Raw genomic sequence first — 27451 nt, 5'->3', positions numbered from 1 at the left:
AGTCGTCGCGAAAAATAAAATAAATTGCCGCTTAATAAAATTGGTGGGAAAACTTGTAATATTCGCCGCAAATACTCTAAAATGCCGGTAAAAGTTATTTCCTGCGATATATAGTCGCCGGAAATAATAAGTTTAGTGTCAAAAATTATTTTCGGCAAAGTTTAATCTTTGGAAAAGATATTTCACAAAATAAAAAAAAATCCACAAATTAAATGAACACAGGAACTCATTAAATGACAGGAGCAAAAACTAATTGAAACTAGCCCAGTTTTAAAACTGGTTCTTGACTCACGAGACCCATTTGCTGCCTCAGCCACTTCACTTGAAACTTCTGAATTTCAATTCCATCAAGTTTAATATGAGCAGAATCAGGTTCCTAAAACCTTTGCAGCAATGAGATGACTATGGATTTCCCACTCCCACTTTCTCCAACCAAGGCAACTGTCTGAGAAAAAAAAAAAAAAAATTAGTACCAATGTGAACAACTTGTTCGAGTTTTTTGTGCTAGTTGTTGAAAACACCAAAAGTACTGAGCCATATGAACCTTGTTAGAATGGATAGTCAAGCTGAGGTCATGGAAAATCTGAACATCTGGCCTGCATGGATACTTAAAGCTTACATGACGAAACTCAATTCCTCCTTTGAAATTGTCTAAAGTTATACCAGACTCATCACTTGCATCTATCTTCGATTGCTGGTCTATTATTGCAAATATGGAAGAAACAGCATTCTTGGCTTTGCCAGTATCTGGACCCATGGAACTTGTTTGAGAAACTCCCGTGGCTACCATGGTCAAAGCAAAGAAAACCTGAAAACAAAGCATCCACCATTATTTTACTTAACAAGGTCTCAAGAGTTCATGCCCTTGTTTGATTTCTTGTATTACTGTTCAAATCGTTGGAAAGCCTGTTAAAAGCAGAGAAGGAATTCATACTTGGAAAACATCTGAGGATGTTGCTTTCCCTGCCTCAACCAGTTGAGCTCCTGCATAGAAAAAGGTAGCATAGGCAAGAAACAACAAGCCAAAAGATGTCCCATATCCTGTTCCAGTGATCAAGCCTTGCTTTATCCCTGCCTTCCTTGGGCCTTCACATTTGCTTCTGTATAGATTCATCACCTTCTCTTCAGCACAGAAAGAAGCAACAATTCTTATACTCCCAACTGCATCATTGGCAACTTGGCTTGCTTCCACATACATCATCTTCAACCATACAATTGAGATTTTGAGGGATCAACTTTCCAAATAATATACTTAAAGAGTGATGAAAAATCAGATATATATATATATATATATATATATATATATACTCAAGAGTTTTATTTATTTATTTAAAATCTCAATTGTATACAAAAAATTGATTTAAGAAAGGGAAATGTTTTGCATCTGCACTGAATCCTTTCATCTCTGTAGTCACCAAAACAAAAAGAGATAAAAAGGAGATGATTAGTTTTAGAGCAGACCTTTGCATCTGCACTGAATCCTTTCATGAACTTTAATTGAGCATATGCATTGATACCAATCATGACACCAACTTCAACTTCAACACAGACTCACAAATTTACTCTGTTTCTCACATCAAACTTGAAACAGGAAACAACAAACAAATAAATATAAATGACAAACTTACAAAAACAACAAACAAGAAATGAACAAAGCATAACGATCTGTTAAAAAACCTAAGGTTAATATAACACACTTGTCATCTTCAAGTTATATGGGGTAATTACTTAAACAAAGAGCAAACACCTTTTCCCCATGCAAGTGTGTTAATGTGCGTGCATGTGATCAACTCATGAGTTGGATATAGATCAATATATAAATCTTTTCCCCATGCAACTCCGTAATTAATTACATGCATGGATATTAAATCATCTCATGCATAATAAGCTGGCCGGGTTATCTTCAGTGAAACTAACAACTGATCCTAATTGCCTAGTTGCGATTTAAATGCATGCATGATTTTTGGTTGTCAAGAAGGCAAAAGATCAGAGCTCCTTACCTTGAACAGTGGACGTCGCGCATCAGAAATCTCCTCGTGCTTCAAGCATTCGCAGTTTAAAGCCTTTTCAAAATCTCCCTAGAGATATATATATATGTCCAAATAGCTAGTGAGAAAATCATGTGCATGCTTGATTCGTATAACCATGCATGTAAGAAGCCTTTATATACATCCATAAGAGAGAAAAAGGGGCCGGGAAAAAGGAAGAAAAATGGTTAATGACTTATTTACAAACTAATGTTAATTTGTATATGAGTTTCTTGTATAAAATTTCTGTATAGACGTACTACGCGCGTACTTATCCCATGAACAAATTTAAGGTATGTTGTATGTGTAGCTTATGAACTTGAGATTTTTCGTCTATGCTCTTAGAGTTTCATCTCTACAAAATTTTGTATTTTTTCATTATCTATAGAGTTTGTAAAAATATTGTTAATTATTTTACAGTTTTCACATAGATTTTGGTTTTGCTTTTTGTATAATCTATTTGATAATTGGATTGAAAAGTCAAAATGGCAATATTGTGATTGAGATAATTTATTAAATTGGTCATAATTAGCATAAAATTAATATATATTGAACCCTTCTAGGTTTATATACCTGGTCTATCCTAGAGTTTTCAATAGATATCAAAGGCGATGTTATGGTACTTTTCAATAATTAGTATCAAGCTAGGTGTGATTCACTCACTTTGGATTAATTTTCTAAGTGACCCTAGCTAGGCTTAAGATCATCACTTCATATGGATAAACTCAATCTCTCGCATCAAGACCCTGTTTTGATGGTAACAGTTATGCCTACTGGAAAGTTTGCATGAAAATATCAAAGAATTAGGTGTCAGGAGTAGTCTAGAGGGAAAAGGCTCATTAAGTGGGATAGAGTCAAACTCAGATGATTTTTTTCTCAACCAAGTTCAATATCGGTGCTAGCTGCTAGGGTTTCAAAGGATAAAACGTTCTTTCGTGTGTAAAATTATAGATGAGATCAAAGTTTCGTGAGCTACATTAATATGGGAAGAAATGTAATAGACAGCTGCATCATGGAACCCATAGATGTCTTTATTTGGTAACCTCTCCCAGCAATACTCCCGCCTAAATCCTATCTTAATGCACAGTAGCATAAGCCCAGAAGAGGGCGGAGGAAAGAGCTTCCATGAAAAACACACGTGAATTGCAGGTAGACTTGCCAAATGCATGAAGAAACATAGCTGAAGAGTCAAAGCTCAATGTCTCTCTGCCACAATTCCCTTTTCCAAATAAAAAAAAAACCCTCCCTTTCTTTCCTTAGATCACAAAGAAGTAAGAGAATGAAAAAAAAAAAGCATAAGAATGATACACAAATTATCTTCTCCCTTTAATCATAAATATAAAATTTAAACGCATCCCGGGTATTAACTCTGATAATTCCATTGTATATCAAACAAATAAAAACTCAAGGTTGAGCCAGTTTTCTGTATGATCATAGCAAATACATATAACAAAACAAACTCACCCTCTTTCAAAATATAAAATATATAGTTTTAAATACACCATATATAAACTTGTAACAAAGTTAGCATTTAAAAAAGGGAATGGCACTCGCAAACTAGAAATCAAGTTACATTTTTCATTTCTACTTTCCCAAATAATTCATCTGAGTCAATTAGACACTACAACAAATTTGAGATTTTGGGAAGAAATTATTTAGGGACGAAATTTTTTTCGTCCCTAAAAGTCATTTCTTGGGACGAAATTTAAATTTCATTCTAAAAAATTGATGACTTTAGAAAATCGTTCGAACGTCAAAATAACCGTTCGAACAGTATTTTCTGTGACGAATTAAATCGTCTCAAAAAATTTTTACCGTTCGAACATAAAAAAATACGTTCGAACAATAAAATTTGGTGGATAATTACTTTATTATGGCGGGAAAAGTTCAAAAACGTTCGAACAATAATTTGTTATGTTCGAACGGAAAATATTTGGTGGCAAATCCTGGCGGGAAGTTTTTAAACCGTTCGAACGGAATATATTTAGTTAGAACATATTCAAGCACTACATTTATACATTCGAAAGTATAATATTAATCTCGGTATGAAACTCAAAATATAAAAAATATCTATCATATATACAAATTCATTAATTAATTTTATGTAATTAATTTTAAAATATTTTAATGATTTCTTTTATGTTAAATAAGATTTTTAGTTAAATAAATATCATCAACCACATATATATTAATAAACCAAATAAAACAAATTATCAAAATTCCATATATATTTCATAATTACAACAAAAGAAAATATAAATAAAAGATAAAAACTATTGTGATGCGAGGTCTCTACACACATCCTCGACTGCAGCTAATTGTGTCTCTACCTGTGTCAGTCGAGTACTAACTGTGACCTGAGTTGCATTATTGGCATTAATCGCTGTACGTAACTCATAACCTCTGTACGTAACCCAGAGTAGCCATAATCTCTGTACGCAACTCAGACATGGCAGTATGCACTGCATCAATCACTGCTGATGTGTGTACGCCGATCTCAGCACGCAATATGTCAGCCATCTCCTCGTGAATATATGTGCGTGATGTCTCAGCCTGTGTAGATGTCTCACCAGCCGATACTCCAGTATCTCCCGGCTGCGCATCTCTCTGAATCTCAGCCCTGTCAGAAACAGCCCCACGAAAACGAAATCTAGAGTGTCCCGTGCTCCGTGATAGGGTGGTGCTGTTGATTGGTGCCATCGAAAATCGGGAACGCTCGGCAGGTTAGGACACAACTCCGGCATGTAGCAAAAATCGAGTGATGAGGATCCCAAACGGCAGTATATCTGTCGTAATGAATCGTGCCTTTGATCGGATCCTCTCAAATATATAACCAACGAGGTCGATTGGGATGCCACGAGCGACCCGTATCATAAATCTAGCTCGATCCATGCCGACCTCGGTCTTGTGCTGCCGTGGGTCAATATTGTTGGCAATGATCAAATTCATAATCTTGAAGAAAAAAGATAAATCTGCCTGCCTAATACTCCTGGAGCCATCGTACACTGGAGCATCTGGACCAACAATCAAGTCTCTGACCTCGTGATCAGCAAGTGTAACGATCTCATCTGTGTAATCTGGTCCCTCGTCCTCAGACATAGCTGCATCACCTGAAGGACCAGACTCTCTAGGCGGCAGGTTTGGATAGGCATCAAGAAGCCTAGGAATACCCAGATATGCAGCGAGTCTGTCCATTGAAAATATAACAGGAGCTCCTCGGACACAGATCTTATATGCCCCTCCATCGTCTAGGCTAGCAGCACCGAGCTCTTTATAGAACTCAGTAACGATCTCAATGAAGGAAACAAGCTCCATTCCTTCTTCTCGCTGATCTAAGATTGGTGCCCAACCACGATCATTGAATACTGATGGGAGGGAATGACCCTTCCATATAAGAGCGACAAAATTAGACAGTTTTACCTGTCGCTCAAGTAAAACAGTCCGCTCTCGAACTGTTTGGATGAAAGGTTCTCCTGATCTACCACGTTTACGGCCCCGATAAGACATTATTATGATCCTGAAATTTTAAAAATAAAATATACATTCAAGATTAGTGATAAAATCTAATTACAACTAAAAGATTTACAAAATTATATACTAATAGCAATTTAATAAATTAATTGATAGAACATATAATCAATTAAACGATGAAAACAATTTAATAAGCTAATAAAATGTTAATGGATTGAATTTAATAATTAGCGTTCGAACGTCAAAATATATGGTCGAACGGACAATTAATAATGTTCGAACATGTCGATCAAGTTCGAACGTACAGGTTTACCCGTTTGAACGGACTGGTTAATACCGTTCGAATGGAAAACAGATCTAACTCGGCCATGGCTGAGTCAACTCAGCGGCCATGAAAATACTCAAAAATTATTCGATTCCGTGGTTTTTTCGACTAAAAACAAAGTACTCTTCATTTCTAAACATCCTACAATAGATTTATGATGTTCTACGGTAATTTTTGATGAAAAAATGTAATTTAAAAAAAAAACAAATAAAACCATAAAATTATAAAATAAACGGTAAAATGAGTTTGAAAATACATACTTTTACTTGGGAGAAAAATGTTTGATGTATGTGCTGATCACGACGGCAGACGGCGGTGAATGTAGTGCGTTCAAACGTTTTCTCACTTTTTCAAACGGTGGGGACGGCGGCGTGAGAGAAATCGCTGCCCGCGATAACTTATACGTGCATAACCGTTCGAACGTTAATATTTAAAGTTCGAACGTTAATATAAAACCGTTCGACCGTTACTATATTACGTTCGAACGGAAGTTTTGTAAGTTTATTAAAAATTATATTAAATGTATACTATATTTATATTCCTATAAATTATTATAATATATATACTATTATAGTAGATTATATATACTGTAATATATATGTAATATTATAATATATATTATGATAGTAGAATACTTTATATGAAAACATAATAACTTATATGTATTTTTTTATAGTATATATAATAGTAATATATCATAATACTTTACAATCAAAGTGTTATATATGAGATTGTAATATATATATAGTACCATATGATAGCATATAGTACTATATGGTATGAGTTTATACTTAACTAATATATGTCATATTATATATTCCATTATAATTTACCTATTAAAGTTATATATGATATTATACAACATATATATATATATATATATATAGAGTATAGCTTACTAATATACTATCATCTTATAAATTTCTCTATACTTTATTATGTGACCTTAGTATATTTGAGGCTATATATATGTGAGTATATATTACTAATACATATGATCTTAATAATACATATGATAGTATAGGTCACTATATATATGATAATATATATTACTATATATACTATATATTTAGTATAGATTACTATATATATGATACTATATATAACTAATACATATGATCTTATAGTACTTTTCATTTAATGATGAAAGAAATTATATTTAAACATAAAGGATATGTGTTCGAACGGTACTCGTAAACCGTTCGAACACATATGTTGCATTTGAACATATAAAAAAACATTCGAACGGATTATTGCAATGGCGAGAAAACATCCTGCCAATTAAAGACAACTGGATTACCGTTCGAACGTAATTTGTTATAGTTCGAACGGATTTTTGCAGTGGTGGGAAAATATCCCGCCAATTAAACTATAGTATCATCTAATATGTCTATATATATTAATGTTGTTCTTTTATTCAAAGGTATAATGAAAAAAAAATACAAATAAACATTTACAACACCGTTTGAACAGTTAAAAATAAAAGTTCGAACGGTTAATTTTCGAGCAAGAATAAATCAATAACGTTCGAACATACTATTTATACGTTCGAACGTGAAAATTAGGAGGGAATTTTCTCCCACTTAATATTTTCGTTCGAACGTTAGTAAATAACCGTTCGAACATGAAATGTTCTGCAAAAACACGACAGAACCTCACAATATTGTTTCTCTCCTCCTGCTCGCCTCAGTCACCCGAAGTTTACCCCCTTCGCGAAACCAAGAGGTATTCTTTCTCAAACTAGCCTTTAAGCTCAAAAACATTTTCATCTCACTTAATTATTCTCGGATTACTACTTGTAGGAGAGTTTTTTTGCACGGCATATCACTATTTCCTTCCATTTTCATCTTCAAAAATTCAGGTATTCCGTTTAAAATAGAAATGTATGGTTTGAACTTAATATTTTGCAATGTTAGAAAGTTGTATGCTTTGAGATTGTTGTTTGTGTTTGTTAGAGTTTGTAATTAATGGAGTTTTCGGCGTTGTTGAAGACGACTGGAATCTGGAATGAATACGTTCGAACGGGTTAGGATACCGTTCGAACGTATTCATTTTGTTCGAACATAGGTTCTCATCGTTCGAACGGGTAATGACATGACATCAATAACGTATACAGAATACAAATAGTTTGGGATAATTATAAAATTTAAATACTTAATTATAAATTAATAAAATTAATATTCAAATTAAAATACTACTAAATTTTAAATTAAAATATAAATAGTTAAGATTTAATAATATTTAAATACTTAATTATAAATTAATAAAATTTATATTCAAATTAAAATACTACTAAAGATTTAAATTAAAATATAAATAGTTAAGATTTAATAATACTTAAATACTTAATTATAAATTAATAAAATTTATATTCAAATTAAAATACTACTAAATCTTTAAATTAAAATATAAATAGTTAAGATTTAATAATACTTAAATACTTAATTATAAATTAATAAAATTAATATTCAAATTAAAATACTACTAAATCTTTAAATTAAAATATAAATAGTTAAGATTTAATAATACTTAAATACTTAATTATAAATTAATAAAATTAATATTCAAATTAAAATACTACTAAATCTTTAAATTAAAATAGAAATAGTTAAGATTTAATAATACTTAAATACTTAAGATAAATTAATAAAATTAATATTCAAATTAAAATACTACTAAATCTTTAAATTAAAATATAAATAGTTAAGATTTAATAATACTTAAATACTTAATTATAAATTAATAAAATTAATATTCAAATTAAAATACTACTAAATCTTTAAATTAAAATACTTAATTATAAACAGGTAAAACTAATATTTAAATTAAAATCTGGAATAAATCTTGAAATAATACCTACTAATTATGTTTTTGTTGTATTGTTGTATAAATAATATGTTGTTATTGTTTGACATATATTAGCATATTTTGTATTGTTTGTTCATCAAAATAAACCTTAGACCCGTTCGAGAGTTATCAATCCGGATGAATGCTTGATTGATAACTCTTGAATTGTCCAGAGTGGACAGTTTGGGATTGTAAGATCATTCTCGCAAACTATAGAACTATATCTGTTGTCGTCCAACATTATGATTTTGGTAGATTCATCCATTGTTCTCTGGATATGCAGTTTCGGTGATGGTGCAACGACGTGTTAATCGTCAGTGCACACAACCAAACGAGCATATTTGGAGAACTATGGGGAGATGCTGCCGAAATTTTGTTGGACGTGACAGATAATAGATCATAGGTTGGCGACTATGATCTTACAATCCCGAATGGGATAGGACCAACTACCCGGTGAAAGGTGGCATACTCATTAATTGGTATATGATACATGGTTATTTACTGATGCATTACAATATTGTTTGTAATGAATATAGTCGGCATGAATAAGAGTTGGATGAGAGTTAGCAATCGATTGGGTCAGAATTACAATGTATATGCTGAAGGTGTTAAGAACTTCTTGGAGTTTGCATTGGGTACATGTGATAGTGATGGGCGTATCAGATGCCTATGCAGAATTTGCATTCTCATAAGATAGACTTGGTGAGAGAGCATCTGTTTGTCAAAGGTATTGATAAGGGTTATACTGATTGGGTCTTACACGGTGAACCATATCCAACTTCATTTGAGGCTCCATAGGAAGAAGAAGAGATCGATGAAGATGTACAACCAGAGATTGTTGGAGATGATTACGATGAGGATATAGAGGAAATGTTAGGTGACATCGGTGCGGGAATGTTTATGGATGAAGGTGACACGGACACATCAAACTCAAATGATGGAGGCCATAACACTTTTGCACACTTATGGAATGATTCACAGCATGAGCTATATCCAGGATGCAGAAGACATAGTAAGTTGTCGTTTACCGTAAGATTGCTTCACATAAAATCAATGTGTCGATTATCTATTAAGGCAGTCAATATGTTACTTGAGCTGTTTAAAGAGGCACTGCCGACAGACAATACTTTACCTCGTAACTTCTATGAAGCAAAAAAGTTGAAACGAGGACTTGGATTTGATTACAACGTAATACATGCATGTAAGAATGACTGCATATTATTTTGGCGAGAGAATGAGCAGTTGAACGAGTGTCCTATATGCCACGAGTCAAGATGGACATTGGACAAGGCAAATGTTCCGCAAAAGGTCGTACGCCACTTTCCATTGATACCTAGATTACAACGATTATTTATGTCACGTGCAACGGCTGTAGATATGACATGGCACTCATCAGATAGAGTAAGGAACGATAATATTTTGTCACATCCTGCTGACTCCCAGGTGTGGAAGGAATTTGATCAGGAACACCCATGGTTTGCTGAAGAACCGCGTAACGTAAGATTTGGGTTGGCAACAGATGGATTTAATCCTTTTGGAACATGAGTACTAGTCATAGTACTTGGCCAGTTGTACTTTTGCCGTATAATTTACCACCGTGGAAGTGTATGAAAGATCCAAATTTCATGATGAGTTTGCTCATCCCAGGTCCGAGGTCACCGGGAAATGATATAGACATACACTTACAGCCATTGATTGCAGAATTGAAAGATTTGTGGGAGAATGGGGTTGTCACATTTGATTCGTCAACATGCAAGTCGTTCAAGATGCATGCTGCGGTGTTGTGGACAATAAATTATTTTCCAGCTTATGGGAATTTGTCAAGTTGGAGTACTAAGGGGAAAATGACATGTCCAACTTGTAACAAATATACCAAATCTGAATGGCTTACGTACGGGAGGAAATTATGTTTCATGGGTCATCGTCGATTTTTACCTGGTGACCATAGATGGCGTGGAAATTCTAGAATGTTTGATGGAACTGTTGAATGGGGCCAACCTCCACCATATTTGTCTGGCGAAGATGTACTTGCACAATTTATAGATGTTGGTTGTAATGAATTTGGTAAAAAACAACGAAAGAGAAAACGAGCTACGAATGAGTTGAATTGGACAAATAAGAGTATATTTTTCGAACTCCCGTACTGGTCGAAGTTAACATTGCGACATAGCCTTGATGTTATGCATATTGAAAAAAATATTTGCAAATCCGTATTGGGAACATCGATGTCAATTGAAGGAAAAACAAAGGATACAATAAACTCAAGGAAGGATTTGAAGCGGCTGGGAATAAGACGGGAAATGCAGTTGCAAGAAAATGGTTCGTCTGTCTACATGTCGATTGGGTGGTATACATTGTTAAGGAATGAAAGAGTTACATTTTGTGAGTGGCTAATGAAGATCAAATTACCGGACGGTTATGCCTCGAATCTAACAAGGTGTGTGAAAACAAATGATTGGAAAATAACTGGATTAAAAAGTCATGATTGTCATGTTTTCTTACAACGTATCTTGCCTATTGGTATCCGTGGGTACTTGACCAGAGATGTGCGCGTGGTTTTGACTGAGTTGGGTGCATCTTTTAAAGACTTATGTGCTAGGACGTTGAATGTAGAAGCTTTGGATCGAATGGAACGAGAAATTTTCATAATATTGTGTAAGCTAGAAAGTATTTATCCACCGTCATTCTTCGATGTCATGGTTCACCTAGCCGTTCATTTGCCACGTGAGGCTCGACTTGCAGGACCAGTTCAATATAGATGGATGTATCCCATTGAACGATTTCTTGGAAAGTTGAAACGTACAGTGGGTAACAAGGCCCGTCCAGAATGATCAATTGCAGAAGCATATATTGACGATGAGTGGCATACCTTCTGTTCCAAATATTTCCACGGAGTTGACACTCGGTTTGATCGGCCAGAAAGAAACTTTGACGTTGACCGAGCAAGACAACGGAATATATTTTCTGTGTTTTCCCAACAAGTTCGTCCAATTGGTGCAGTGCGTGGTTATGACTTGTGTGGAGGAGAGTTCGAGAAAGCTCAGTGGTACGTGCTGAACAATTGCCCTGAGATAGAGAACTACTTGAAGTAAGTTATAACTTTTTCTTAATTTAAATTGCCTCATTACTTTTAAAAAAATACAAAATTGTCATAAAATATTTGTGGTAATCATCAATTTCAGTGATCATATTAAAGTGCTCAAGGAACTATGAGTAAATGATATAAACCAGAAACATGAAGAGGAGTTCCCGAGATGGTTTGAAGAACGGGTAATGAAATTACATATGCGTTACTCAATAACAAATGAAAAAATATTAATTTCAACTTTGATATAGTATATGCTTTACTCAATACGTAGGTTGTACAATTGCATGCGAATAATCCAAATGATATATCTGATGAACTGTATGCATTGGCACGTGGCCCATCGAGACGCACTGCTCGATATTCTGCATGTATTTCTCGGGGAAGTAGGTATCACACACTGGATCGAGATTGTTATAGGAAAACCCAAAACAGTGGTGTCCTAGTCGAAGGAAGTCATGATGGAGAAAATATTGATTTCTATGGGGTTATTGTCGATATAATTGGAATGAAATATTTGGGAGAGCTTGCGGTGTATCTGTTTTAGTGTGATTGGTGGGATTTAAGCAATCCTCGTACTGGAGTCCGTGATGATGAATATTGAGTGTTAATACATCAAAAAAATGGTATGAAGATGATCCTTTTATTTTGGCTTCTCAAGCATCTCAAGTATTCTACTTAGATGACCCGAAGTTAGGAAATCAATGGCGAGTAGTTCAAAAATATTCTCTAAGAAATATATATGATGTTATCCCTCAGGCGGAAGGACAAGATGAAGAAGAAGATGACACTTCTACTCAAGAAGCATACCAAGAGAGTCAACCCGCCTTAAATTTGTTTGTGGATTTGAGCCAGTATGAGATGATTCCATTAAATAGAGAATATATTGAGGCTGAAATTGTTGATACGACAGTTGAGGAAAATGTTGAATCATCTGAAATATCTACAGATGATGAGAGTGAATTGTCAAATGAAACTGATACAGATTCTGATTGACCAATTATGTGTTAACATTACACTTGATGAAAAATATTTTACTTATTGAATGTATCAGTAGTTTGAAATTATGCCGTCAAAGAGGAAGGAAGTTCGCAACCCATCTCCACCTGTTCATAGCTCTCCTTCAGACTCACCATTAGAGATTGATTCTACAGAACAAGGTAAAAATCTAATACTCATAAAAGTTATTAATTAAGGTCCTATAAAAGAGATATAAATGAAATTGATTACAATGTTATATTTTATAGAATCTACAGTACAATCTCGTCAAGGTCGAGGCACCACTAGAAGGGTGACGTTGGAAAAATATCGGAAGGTGGGTAAGATCAAGGTTAACATTCCTGACGAACATACTGGGGGCGAAGGACAACCAGCAGCTTGGCTTGCATCACATGTGGGTGCTCTTACACGAACTTACGCACCTTTGGCAACGTTTGGTAATGTTTAAAACATTGATTTAGTAGAATAAATTTCTATATTTTACTTAAATTTAGAATATTATAAATGATAATGTGTTTGTGACTATTTTTTTAAGGATGATTTCGAATTAAATTTTGGTCGGAGAGAGGAGCGTAAGACTGTGGAAGAGCTTATGGGTAATGCATTCCGCAAATATAAGGCGAGGTGTCATGAGCATTATAATAAGTTTGAGAAGAAGGAAGATGCACGCCAACATCCTTTCCAGGATGTCCGACCTTCTGAGTGGGAAAAACTTTGTGACATGTTTGAGGATCCATCATATCAGGTATAATGAAATTTAATTATTTTACTTGTCCTATCTGTCATTTCGCTTCATAATATTTACAATTTCTTTGCAGGAGCGAAGTTCTATAAACAAAACAAATAGATCAAAATTGAAGATTAATCATTATGCAGGCTCAAGATCTTTCCATCGCCTTTCTAAGAAATTGGTATTGCTATTTTTTTTATTGGATATAGTTAATTATTTGGATGAATCATAATGACTTTCTATTTTAACACATTTATTGTAGCAAGATTTAGATACTAATTATGATCTGAAAAAATTATATGTTGCATCGCACACTAATCGTAATGGAGAGTGGACTCATCCTGATGCCCGTGAAAATTATGTAAGTTTTATAACCTGTTTTAATTAAATATATTAGAATATTTATGACGATATTAATTCTTTATCTTATATATGGCTAGGATAAAATAGTTGCCCTACGTGCTGAATCTGCGTCAGATCAAAATTCCTCAACAAGTGATATTGAGATTTTTACACAAGTCCTGGGTCAACGTTCAGGATATTTGAGGGGTTTGAGTCGTTGTGTAAAGCCTGGTCCCTCTTCCTCTTCTTCTGGGAATGCATCTATGACTTCTATAGCGCTAGAAAATGCGAATTCCATAATCGAAGAATTGACTGCAAGATAGCATGAGTTAGAGGCTCAATTGGCAAAACAAGCAGATATGAAGATGCGCCTCAAACAACATGAAGAACAACAAGAAGAGTTCAGAAGACAGATGCAACTCCAAATGCAGCAGCTTATGCAATAGTACAGGCCTTCAAGCAACTGATGGATTTTGGGATTATATATTTATGTACGAACAATACCCGTCTCGACTGTTATTTGTTTAGTTTGTGCTTATTTTAACACTTTTGTGAGTGTTAAACAGTTTCTAATGTATTTTTTCAAATAGTATGAATGTCTATTTGGTTTTCTATTATTGATTTAAATTAAAGAGATATCGTTCGACCGAACGTAAAACGTTCGAACTCTATGTAACGACAATAGCGTTCGAACGTAAACGTAATGTTCGAACGATCACAAAACGTTCGAACGTAAATAATTTCAGTCGTGTTCGAACATAGCCCATACCGTTCGAACCCATATACCGTTCGACCTGACCATTTAACGTTCAAACACAAAAACAATTCGTAACGTTCAAACGAATTCATGTGTGTTCGAACATATTTCGAAATCGTTCAAACACGTCACTACTGTTCGAAATTAAAATTTTTTCCGTTCAAACTATTTTCTGGGACGAATTTAAACTGTGACAATATTAAAATACCTTTTGGCACAGTGATATTGGAACGACTTTGGGACGAATTTTTTTCGTTCCAAAAATTTTTTTGGGACGAAATTGGGGTCTTTTGGGATGAAAATTTTCGTCCCAAAAGACCCTTTCTGTTGTAGTGAGAAACATGCAGCCAAAGGGAAAGGAGAGAGGGGAGGGTTGGGGGTGGGGGCACCATTTTTCAGATGCACTTATTAGGTGAAAAACGATTGGAACTACCACTTATCTAATCCTCATTATTTCACCTATTCCAGGTAAAAGACTCAATTTTCCATGTTCCACATCCACTTCTTGGAACCATATTTCATTTACTGCTTGCTAAAAATAAAACATTGAACAACACAACAAAGTAATAAGCATAATTTATGGGTAGACATAGCATAAAAAACAACAAGCAAAACAAATAACAAAAAGAATTATAAAGTTCAAATCAATTTCAACCAAAAGTTCTCAAAACCCAAATTCTTAGCTTGTATATACTGACAATATTCATTTTAAGGGCTTGTTAGAATCCACAAAATCATTACCAGCATTTGGCACCGTAAGTTAATTAATTAAACAACGACAAAGTACCTGTCTTGTGCAAAGTAGGTTAGCACATTTCCATTAACATCATCAAACTCGGGCCATTTCAGAGACTCGGACTCAAACAGAACAAAACCAAATTCTGGTTTTCCCCTCCGTATGTACCTAGCCATTTAACATGGGAAGAAATCAAGATAAAGGATACCCCGTACAAAATGTAGGAAAAATCCCTAAAACCCACGGACACGCACGGTTTAAAATTCATTTCACAGAAATTTCATGGGAGTTAAAATTAACTTGAAGTGAATGTGGGTGTATTCGTGAGAAGCAGTGAAGGAGAAGGGCCTTACCACCGATCGACAACTCAGAACTCCAACAATGAACACAAATGCACAGTAGCAAACCCACGAAAAATCTGTAGAGAAGAGGGAGAGAGAGGGTCTACTATGAAAAGAGAGAGAGAGAGAGAGAGAGAGAGAGAGAGAGAGAGATGGAGAGAAATACCTGTAGATTTTTTGCGCACCGTGCGAGAGACGAAGACGGATTGGGGAGAGAGGGAGGAGCGGATGGAGGGAAATGAACAATGGCAAAAGGCGGGCGAATTAAATTTTAGGGTTTGTATTGCGGCGAGTTATTATCGCCGCAGAAAATAAACTTTCGCCGCCAAGATGCGAAGCTCATGCGGCGATTAAGAAAGTCGTCGCAATAGTTCAAAAAATCGCCGCAATAAATGAACCGTGAATTCCACTTCGAAATGTCTTATAAATTAAGTTGGAACTCAGCGGTGAATTAATAATCGCCGCAAAAAATAACTATTTGCGGCGATTTTTTTTGCAGCGATCTAAAAATCGCTGGAAAATGTCTGATTTCTTGTAGTGATACTCGATCTTGTTCCCGTGCACAAGTCTCGCTAAGTAATTGGCAAGGGCATTTCCTTCTTGGAAGACATGTTGTATAGTGTAATCCCCTTCTCTGAGAATTTTCAAGATTTCCTCCCAAAAGTCTTCAAGGTACCACACTTCACACTTTGCACCAGTAATCCATTTGACCACCATCAGTGAGTCGGTTTCAACATCCATTCCAGTAATCCTCTGTTCTCGACACATTTTTAGTCCATGCAAGATGGCCCTTAATTCCGCTACATTGTTACTGCCATATCCGAGGTCTTCAGAAAAGGCAAACACGTTACCTTGGTCATCACAAAGAATTCCTCCTGCACCAGAGGCACCTGGGTTGTGCATGCTGCTTTTGTCCGTGTTGAGTTTGTATCTCCCTTGTTTTGGCTTCGTCCACCTGACCACTTGTATCCTCTTCAATTGCACAGGCAAATTGACAATATTCAAGTTGCGCAACAATTATTGGTCTCCACGAGCATGGTTCCGTAATTTTGTAGATTCATTCATCAGTCTTGCCATCCAATATTTGACCGACTGCCAAACTTCTTCCAGTGATTCCGCCTGTCCTTCTATTCACACTTTGCATCTCCTCAACCATAACCTCCATGATAAAAATAAAGGAAGAACACCCAATTGATACCCATTTGAGTTAACTGTGAGGCCCGCTGAAACCATAGCAGCATATTTTCCTTCCAAGTTATTCTCTCCCGAAACTGCATTCCCAGATTTTGTGCTCATTTCCTTCATAATTGTTGGGCAAATTCACCAGCATATAGAACATGATTGATGTCCTCATAACCACCTCCATGGCAACAGTTACACTTTGACACCACTGGGATCCCAATCCTCCTCAATCTATCATCCACACTAAGGCTATTATTCCATGCTTTCCACACCACGACTGATATTTGTTTTGGTAATGATTTATGCGACACTCACGCAGACCATGTAGTTTTCGGGTACTTCATGCGCAGATACTCCCAAGCATTATGGACGGTGAATTTGCCATCTATGGAAGGGGTCCATATAAGCAAGTCTCGCCCCTCTTGTGGATTTCCCAAGGCATCGATTATTTCCTCCATTTTTCCTCTCCCACTAGACGCTCTAGCAGTTGCACATCCCACTAATTTTCTAGCTTGCATTCACATAACTTTAGCCCAGGATTCTCGGTGATGTCTAAAGAGTCTGCCAACGGACCATCCCCAGTCCATACATTAAGCCAAAAAAAGACATCCCCCCGGCGCATTTTCCAACAGTACTGGTCTAGCACATAAGGAATTTGTTTCATTATCATTCTCCAAAATCGTGCTCCTTTTGTGTTATCAACAAGGGATATATGATTTTCTTTCTCATATTTTCCCCAGAAAAAGTGCCCATAGCGATTCATCATTGAGAACATTCCAGGCAAACTTCATATGAAGGGATTTTTCTGTTTCTTTAAAATCCCGTAGCCCTAAACCCCCCCTCAGATACAGGCCTACATATTTTGTGCCACGCACACTTCTTTTTTGGAGATCCATCCATTTCACCCCAAAAAAAGGTGCTAAGTATGCGATTTATGATAGAGAAAACCGACTTAGGTACATGTAAGACCGATAAAAGATAAATTGGCATACTTGTTAAAACATGGTTTAACAAAATCAGTTTACCTCCTGCCGATAGTAGCCTCATTTTCCAACCACTTACTTTTTCTCGAATCTTGTTAATTAGTTCCTCCAGATGCCTTACAATTAGTTTACCGCTTACTATATTCACCCCCAAATATTTAAATGGAAAAAAGCCTTCTCCAAAACCCGTGATTTGCCAGACTTCTTTTCTTCTAACTGGCATAATGAGCTTTGAAAATATGATGGCGGACTTCTCCTTATTAACTTTTTGCCCTGACCACTTTTCATACAATTCCAAGACTTTTATCAAAACTTTTATAGATCTTTTTGCTCCATTAGTGCATATCACAATGTCATCTGCGTATAATAAATGAGAAACTATAGGCGTACCTCTAGCTTAAGAAAAGCCTCCTATTGTCCCACTTTCATAATTTTTTTTTAGTAATCTGGTGAAGACTTCCTCTATCAATACAAATAAATATGGCAATAGGGGATCCCCTTGTCGAAGTCCTCTTTCCCCCTTAAAAAAAACCTTTAACAGTTCCATTCAAGAGAATGGAATACCATAGCGTTGTGATACATGTCTTGATCAACTCACAAACCTCTTCAGAAAAATCGAAGGATGCAAGAACGCGTAACAAAAAATTCCAGTTGACTCGATCATACGCTTTGGACATATCCACTTTCAACATCACATTTCCACCATTCAACTTTTTATGTATTGATAGGGCCATTTATTGAGTCAAGCTAATGCTTTCAAAAAATATTTTTGTTGGGAATGAAGGCCCCTTGTTCCTGTGATATCACCCTCGGCAATAAATGTGTAACCCGTGCTACAATATCACCCTTTTGGATAGGAGCACCGGGGTCTGGCTTTAAGCAGGAGGTGGAGTTTGAGACAATACCGGTGTTTTGCTTGGCTTGTAAAATGCAGGGCCACAATAAACAGACTTGTAGGAAAGAAGAGAAGAATTGGGAAGATGGGAAAATAAAAAAACAAAAAAAGTGGAGGGAATATCGTGAAGTTAGGAAAAACTCAAATGTTAAAAGAACTGAGGAAAATAAAACAGAGGAAGGGGAACCAAATGGCACCGAACTTGGAATGGCGAAAGAACAAGAGGAAAGGGAGAATGAAATGGAGCGACAGTAAGAAGAGGGGCATTTGATAGAAAAGGATAATGATGGAAGAGCAAAGAGGGAAAATGTACTAAGGTCTGGGAATGAGCAGGGGCATTTACACAGGGTCTTTGTGTGGATAGTATGAATTCCCCTGTACACAAAGAACACATGGCAGAGGACGAAAATGAAACTCAGGAGATCGTATTGGATAGCTTTAACCAGAGGTCTGTTGATGTGCATAAAGGGGACCACGATGAACAAGAAGAGGCTGAAGGAGAGCAAGATGTTGTATTGATTGAAGATGTGCCCGTGGATGAAACGAGACAAGAGATACAAAATGGTGAAACTATGGTGGAATACCAATCAATGTCTAACTAGGAAGAGGGTGGATTAAATGTAGTAGGGAAAAACAAAGATTATTTGTCTGAAGAGGAAAATAGTGGAATCAATAACAAAGAAGGCAAGGCAGGATGGAGTCATTGTAGAAGCACAAAGTGGGTGATCACCCGCTCCTTAAAACTTAATTTATGATAGGTCCAATTATGTATTGGAACATTAGAGGCTTGGGTAAGTCAAGGGGAAGGTTGAAAAGGCTTGTAAAAGAATTTAAACCCAAGATTGTAGCTCTAGTAGAGACTTTTGTGGCCGAGAGTAACATGGAAGACATAAAGAAATACCTTTGGCTGGAGAATGGTTGGTCTAATCAAATGCAAGTTGGGAAGCTCTGGCTTTTGTGGGACAAAAGTGTAAACGTGAATATCATACGCATGAGTGATCAGTTTATAACGGTAAAGATGTTGGAAGGGAGTATAGAGTTTTTAATCACATTTGTATATGCTAAATGTATTTATGGACTTTGAAGACAGTTATGGAGGGATCTAGAAGATGAAATGCAATCGAATTTACCTTGGATGGTATTAGGGGATTTCAATATAATTAGAATGGACGATGAGAGAAGAGGGGGTGCTTTTCGGCCACTGATAGTGATGGAGGAGTTTAATACCTAGATTATTGGGTGCTAGTTACTTGAAATAAATTTCCAAGGGAAAATGTTAACTTGGTGCAATGGGCAAGAAGGTGCAGCAAGGAGCTGGGCTCGACTGGATCAAGGGCTTTTTAAGACAAAGTTCTTAGATTTGCTGCCTCAAACATTGCTGAGATACTTATGGTCCATGATCTAGAGCAGAGGATTGAATTACTTGATTCTCTCCTCCAGGAAAAGCATGTAGAAGTGGTGGAGCAGGACTTACTAGTCTAAAAAATTTGGAAGTATGGAAGAGAAGAGAAGAAACCATGCTTGCGCAAAAGGCCAAAGTCAAATGGCTACATGAAGGAGATAACAACACACGGTTTTTCCATTCGGTATTGAAGAGAAGGCAGCAGAATCAAGTAAAAAAAATGAGTAATATGGATGGAACTTCACTTGACTCTCTAGAGGCGGTCCATGAAGGTGCAGTTAGTTATTTTCAACAATTTTTTAGTTACAAATGTGAGGCGGAACTACTGGATTTGGGGCCAATAATTGACAAAGTGATTATGGATGAAGAAAATAAAAATATTACAAAGCGCCCAACAATAGAAGAAGTTCGGCAGGCTCTTTTAAGCATTCCCGTGAAGAGTAGTCCAGGACCAGACAGATTTAGTTTAGATTTTTTCAGAGAATGTTGGGAAATTGTACAAGGTGACGTGGTGGATGCCGTTACAGAATTTCCAAGGTTCTACATGGCATCTTGAGGATTGCTTATCTACTATATATAAATTAATTCATGGGTGCTAGTACTGCTTGCTGCTTTGTATTGCTGGTTTCCAGGTTTGTGCTGCTTGGTTGATGCTAGACACGTGGTGCTGTAGAATTTGCTGTTGTACTCATGAGTGGCTCTGTCACCTGCTGGTAGGGTTAAATATTTGTTGTTTTCTATAATCTAAAGTGGTGATGGTTTTGACGAAACTATAAGATGGAATTAGACCCAAGATGCCTACGGTTCCTCCTGATAAGGATAAAGTAGAAAAATGAGAAAGGTAATTATATTGGATGCCATGTACTGTCAATACATTATTTTATTCATTTTATTACAATTTGTAATCTATAAATAGTGATACACATTTGTGAACAATTGATTGATTATCGAATGCAATTCTGTTATACACAACGTTTGTGTTCTGTTTCTCGCATCTTCTTCCAAGCCTTTCCTCTGCATTCCCTTCTCTGCGTAACTATCAACATGGTACCAGAGCCATGACAAAGACACCTCCAAACACTGAAACCATCGATTCAAATATGCCTTCCAATCCTGAGACTAACCCTCACCATCCCGCTAGTCCCTATTACATCCAGCCTGGTGAATGAGCTTCTTTCCCATTGGTTCTAGATTTACTCACCACTGAAAACTATGTGACTTGGGCAAGAGTCATGCGTCCGGCCCTATGCCATCATATATCTCATGGGACTAAATATATCTTTCAACTCACCAAATATATCTCCTCACTCACACAAGATGATGATTCGGTAAGTCAGTATTATAATAAACTTAAGAGTTTTTGGGATGAACTTAAAATATATGAGCCTATGCCATCATGTAAGTGTGGAGCAGTGAAGACATTAATGGATTATACTCATAGACGTAAGGTCATGCAGTTCCTCATGGGACTAAATGATTCTTATGATTCGATGCGAGCTCAGATTCTACTTAATGATCCCCTCTCTGCTTTAAATCGTGTTCTATCTCTTGTTCAACAAAAGGAGAGGCACAGACAACTCCAATCCTCACCAGCACCTATTGCAATGGTTGCCAAGGGACCCGACTATCGCAATCCATCTTCTTCTCGCAAAGATCGATTATTTTGCTCTCATTGCAACATCTTAGGACATTCGTTGGAGCGATGTTTCAAAGTAAATCCAAATTTACCTGTGAGTTCTTATTGCCGTATACAGGAGCACACCAAAGAGAAGTGTTACAAATTCAATGGATTTCCTCCTAGGCACAAAAATAATGACAAATATAAATCACATGCTAATCAGTGTTCTCTTGAGTAGGAACAAGTCGGCAATGGACCATCTATTACTCAGGAGCAGTATATCCATCTCCTTGCCTTACTCCAATCTTCTCATTCTCCTGCTGCCAATCACGTTCATGCCAATCTCTTGGCATCTAAGTCCCTAGTGTCTGGTATTTTATCTTGCAATTTCACACATATTGAATCACATCACTAACGCTGTTGTTTCTGGCATAATCGATACAGGAGCTACAGATCATATGATCTGTAGCCCACGCTTCTTTACACATAATGTCACCATGGTTTCACACACCATCAAGCTTCCTAATGGCACAACCACAGCATCAACTCACGTTGGTGATGTGCACATTTCTAATCATTTGGTCCTAAAAAATGTTCTATGTGTGCCAAAATTTTCTTTCAATTTGATTTCGGCTAAATCACTTACTACTTATTCCAATTGTTGACTAATGTTTTCTTTAACTCTTGCTATATTTAGGACCTTTCATCTTGAATGATGATTGGAGTGGGAAAGGTGCATAACGGCCTATATCATATGCAAATTTCAAGACCAAGCCTCACTGGGTTACATTCTTTTTTTCTGCCTTACATTTCAGTTATGCTAATACCACAAATGTTTCAAAGCTAGATGAATTTACACTTTGGCATTATAGACTCGGCCATAGTTCAATGACACATCATATATTAAATGACATGCAAAAGGAAAATTTTAAGCCTACAAACCCTTCAAATCTTCTTTGTAAAATCTGTCTACTTGCAAAACAACACAAGATGCCATTTACTCAATCAGAAACTACGGTTTCCAAACCATTTGACCTTTTTTGTTGTTGATATTTGGGGCCCTAACCAAGTCCAATCTTACAATGGCACTAAGTATTTTCTTACAATTATCAACCAGTACACTCGCTGCACATGGATCTATTTACTCCAAGCTAAATTCAAAGCACGTACCTCCATTCAACATTTTTTTCCATTGTTTCCACTCAATTTGACAGCCAAATAAAAACAATCCGATTAGACAACAGTGTCGAGTTTCACATGCCTTGTTTCTATCAGTCCAAAGGAGTGTTGCATCAACGTACATGCATTGCAACACCTCAACAAAATGCCTTGGCTGAGCGCAAACATTAGCACATGCTAAACGTTGCCAGAGCCTTGAAATTTCAATCAGGACTTCCATCAAAATATTGGACTGATTTCATCACCACTGCCGTATATTTAATAAACAGAAAACCCACCCCAAACCTTCACAATAAATCACCATTTGAACTATTCTACAACAAAAAACCCTCATACTCTCATCTTAGAATTTTTGGGTGCTTATGTTTTGCCTCTACTCTCAGTCATACTCGATCTAAATTCGATCCTAGAGCTCGAAAATGTCTCTTTCTTGGATATCCATACGGGGTTAAGGGCTACAAACTTCTTGACATCACCACAAACTAAATTTTTTTTATCCTGTGACGTTGTGTTCTATGAACAAATATTCCCTCTCAAACATACAAATAACCCTCATTGTTTCCCTCACTTTGACCATAATTTTTTCAACCCCAACATCTCCATTCCCACCCAAACTCCACATGATTCTATTTCACACATTCATTCCCATTCCTTAGAAAGCACCACAACAAAATCACCTCCACCTACACACCTCACCCAGACTTCACATCCCTTAGAAAACATCAACACCGAATCACCTCCACCTACACATCTCACCCAAACCATTACCCCTCCTACACCCATGCCTCGTCGATCCACAAGGAACAGAACAACTCCCGCCTACCTCAAATACTTTCATTGAAATGCACTGCTTCCACTACAGTTAGCATCCAAGCCGAAAGTTACTGAATCTTCCTCCATCACAGGTTCGAAAATCTCTTTTCCACTGTCTTTTGTTTTATCCTATCATTCTTTATCTCCATCTTTTCATGCTTTCATTGCATCAATATCTATATACACTGAGTCCATTACATACACTCAAGCACTCAACGAACCAATATGGCGTGAGGCAATGGAACAAGAGCTCACTGCTTTTGAGCTCAATGAGACATTGTCCATCGTTGATCTACCTCCTGGCAACAAGTCGATTGACTAAAAATGGATTTATCGATATAAGTTCTAAGCTGATGGATCGATTGAATGTGCCAAGGCTCGATTGGTCGCAAAGGGTTTTACCCAACGAGAAGGAATTGACTTTCATGATATCTTCTCTCCAGTTGCCAAATTAACTTCAATCCGATGTTTACTTGCCATAGCAGCCATCAAGGGCTGGGACTTGCAACAATTGGACGTGAATAATGCATTTCTATAGGGGGAACTTGATGAAAAATTGTATATGAAGCGCCCATCTGGTCTTTCCTTTGTTCACACCAACAAAGTTTGCAAATTACAGAAAAGCATCTATGGCTTACACCAAGCCTTTCGGCAATGGAACACTAAACTTTCCTCATCACTTGCTGAATTCAGTTTTGTACAATCCAAAACTGATTACAACTTGTTTATTAAGCAAACAATAGCATTCTTCATTGCTCTTCTTGTCTATGTCGACGATATTATTTTGATGAGCTCGGACACTGCCTCCAGTGATGTCGTTAAGCATTTTTTTTGTCCACCAAATTCAAAATCAAAACCCTAGGATCACTCAAATACTTCCTTGGCATGGAAGTGGCTCGATCAAAGGCTGGAATTCAAATCTGTCAACAAAAGTATGCATTGGATATCTTATCTGAGATTTGACTACTTGTGGCCAAATCATCTCCTCTCCCAATGGATCCTAATGTCAAGTTTAGAAAGGATGAAGAAGAACCCTTTTATGATCTTGCTCTGTACAGGACGTTTGTTGGCAAGCTACTCTATCTCACAAACACACGTCTGGACCTAAGTTATAGTGTGAATTTGCTGAGTCAATTCATGGAGAATCCACGAGTACCTCACTATGATGCCATAATCAAAGTCATTCGGTATATTAAAGGTACACCAGGCTAAGGAATTTTTCTTTTCCAACACATCCCAACTCCAACTCGTGGCTTACTCAGATGCCAATTGGGCGAATTTCCCAGATACGCGGCGATCAACTATTGAATTTTGCGTCTTCATTGTCAAGTCCCTTGTTGCATGGAAATCTAAGAAATAAAATAATGTTTCACGCTCTTCTGCTGAGTCTGAATACAGGGCCATGGCCGCTGTTGTATGTGAGCTCACATGGCTTAGGTATTTACTTAAAGATTTCGGCATCAACATTCCTGCTCCCGAACTTTGTATTGTGACAATTTAGCAGCATCACACATCGCTGCAAACCCCGTGTTTCATGAACGCACGAAGCACATCGAACTAGATTGCCATCTAGTTCGAGATAAAGTCTTAGCTGGGCAAGTCTCCACTACGCATGTCTCTTCATTAGACCAGTTAACAAACTTACTCACCAAGCCAATTCATTCTCCCGCCTTCGATAGGTTACTATCCAAGATGGGAGTGATCAACATCTACTCTCCATCTTGCGGGAGGCTAATGAAACTACAAGATGAAATTAGACCCAAGATGCCTACGGTTCCTCCCGATAAGGATAAACTAGTAAAATGAGAAATGTAATTTTGTTAGATGTCATGTGTTGTCAATACGTTCTTTTATTCATTTTATTATAATTTGTAATCTATAAATAGCAATACACATTTGTAAACAATTGATTGATTATCGAATACAATTATGTTATACACAACATTTGCGTTCTGTTTTTCACATATTCTTCCAAGCCTTTCATCTACATTCCCTTCTCTGCATAACTATCAACAGGCTTTGCTGACCAAGGCCGCAATTGTCTTGCTGTTGTGCAGTGCTGCTGCTACTTTGCCAACTTGTGCTATTGATTTGTTGCCCAATCTGCAGTTACTTGTAAACCGGCCTGTGTAAGAAAGTATAGAACAAGGAAGGAAAAAAAGAAAGCAGAGGAAAAAGGTTCTCTGTGTATATTCTATATTCGAATTCACTACTTACTCTATACATCTTTAGCACTATATATCATCACTACAACATTAGTGACTTTTCACGGCAGTTTATTTGTCCACAGACCACAATTTGCTGTAATAAGAGACACTTTCCAGCTATATATGTACGCAATAAAAATGTTGTGTTAAGTACATGTCTATTGTGTTATGAACAGTTGCAGGAAGATAAAAATGCCATGCTATATACTTTATTCCATGATAAGATACTTCAATGATTCTCTAGTACCTATAGGAAGATAAAATCAAAAAAACCATCCATAGTTTGTTGACTTGGTTGTGTTAGCCAAGATCCTAGTAACAAATGTAGAAATACTTATGTGCAGACATTGATAGGAATTGTAGGATTGCTAGCATGTTGACATAGCGAGTATATATGTATTGTGGGAAAATGTAAGAAAGTTACGAACGTTTGAATCTTGTTCTTGAAGTTACTATATACATGGATGACTTGGTCAAAAGTTTATTTATACTCTGTATGTAAATTCCTTAACTTGGACAAGTGTTATTATTAGTCATTGGATGCATGAAAACCTTTATGTAGTTTATTAGCATGTGTAGGATAATAAAGTGCATCATTATAACAAATGTCAAGCATGAATAAAATATGGAAAAAATGGTAATTTAGTGAAAACCCAAAAATTCCAATTGACATCCAATGACATCCAACTTCACTAGGCTATAATAGCCTGGTCTTTCATTTACCGTGTCCACGGCCTTGCCATATGTTAATGTTAGTGATACAATTTGATACCTTAAAATCTTCCTATTATATATATATATATATATATATATATATATATATTAGCATCCAATTATCTTCAACTAAGGGTGTAATGATGTAATCAATCAGTTCAGTTAGTTTTGAAGGAGGATTAATTCAGATTAGACCGATTCTTTTGATCCGTCAAAAGTTCGGACTGGACCACTTGGTTTAGTCCGGTCAGTCTTATTGGAGAGTTTCGGTCCAGGTCATTTATTTTCTTTTCTTTTTTCAAGTTTTTGACAAAAACGTTATATAAAATGGTAAAAAAATAATAACAATTAAGTGAATGATTTAACCTAATTTGTCTTACTAAGTATACATTTAACTAATTAATTATTTTAATTAAGTACACTCTATTAATAATGTTAATACACTATCTTAAAAATCTTAACCTTAGAAAATTATATAACTATTTATAACTAGTTAGAAGAGCATTATATAATTACTTACTTTTAACTTATAATAACAACTTAAAAAAGTATAAAATATCATATGAAAAATTATTTAAAATTTTATATATTAAATTCGGTCAATCCAGTTTGGTTCGAGGTGAAAAAAACTCCAACTTGAGGTGAGACCAAAAACCTAGTTTGCTTATTTTCTTGGACCGAGACCAATCGGTTCCTTTTGTTGGTTTTTTATGATGGGGACAAGAAATCTTACACCCATACCTCCACTATCAGGTTGTGGTGCTGTTGTAGTGTTGAGTTAGGTGTTACAAATTTGCA

General features: G+C 36.1%; 1 protein-coding gene across 1 annotated transcript; it reads right to left on the bottom strand.

Annotated features, from left to right (window-relative positions):
* Nucleotides 1–376: 376 nt before the first annotated feature.
* Nucleotides 377–16563, bottom strand: LOC108985358 (ABC transporter B family member 11-like). Its single transcript, XM_035695793.1, has 7 exons — nt 16205–16563; nt 15371–15487; nt 4598–4647; nt 1462–1538; nt 935–1201; nt 545–808; nt 377–445 (listed from the first exon to the last, which is right to left on the bottom strand). Exons 1-7 carry the CDS (start codon nt 16561–16563, stop codon nt 377–379), a joined length of 1203 nt encoding a protein of 400 aa, XP_035551686.1.
* Nucleotides 16564–27451: the final 10888 nt, after the last annotated feature.

The sequence above is a fragment of the Juglans regia genome, chromosome 11 (genome assembly GCF_001411555.2).
Source record: "Juglans regia cultivar Chandler chromosome 11, Walnut 2.0, whole genome shotgun sequence".
Classification (NCBI taxonomy): Eukaryota; Viridiplantae; Streptophyta; class Magnoliopsida; order Fagales; family Juglandaceae; genus Juglans; species Juglans regia.
This window is presented reverse-complemented; position numbering and strand designations above follow the sequence as displayed.

Bases quoted from the DNA above. Each gene is read 5' to 3' on its own strand.
- LOC108985358 (XM_035695793.1), bottom strand. From the start codon at position 16,563: ATGCACAACCCAGGTGCCTCTGGTGCAGGAGGAATTCTTTGTGATGAC. The intron at 4,648-15,370 runs GTACTTTGTCGT...TGTTTCTGACAG, and splicing joins ACCTACTTTGCACAAGACAG to GGCTGAGATTCAGAGAGATG. The intron at 1,539-4,597 runs GTGAGACATCTA...TCTGTGTTGAAG, and splicing joins AGATACTGGAGTATCGGCTG to TTGAAGTTGGTGTCATGATT.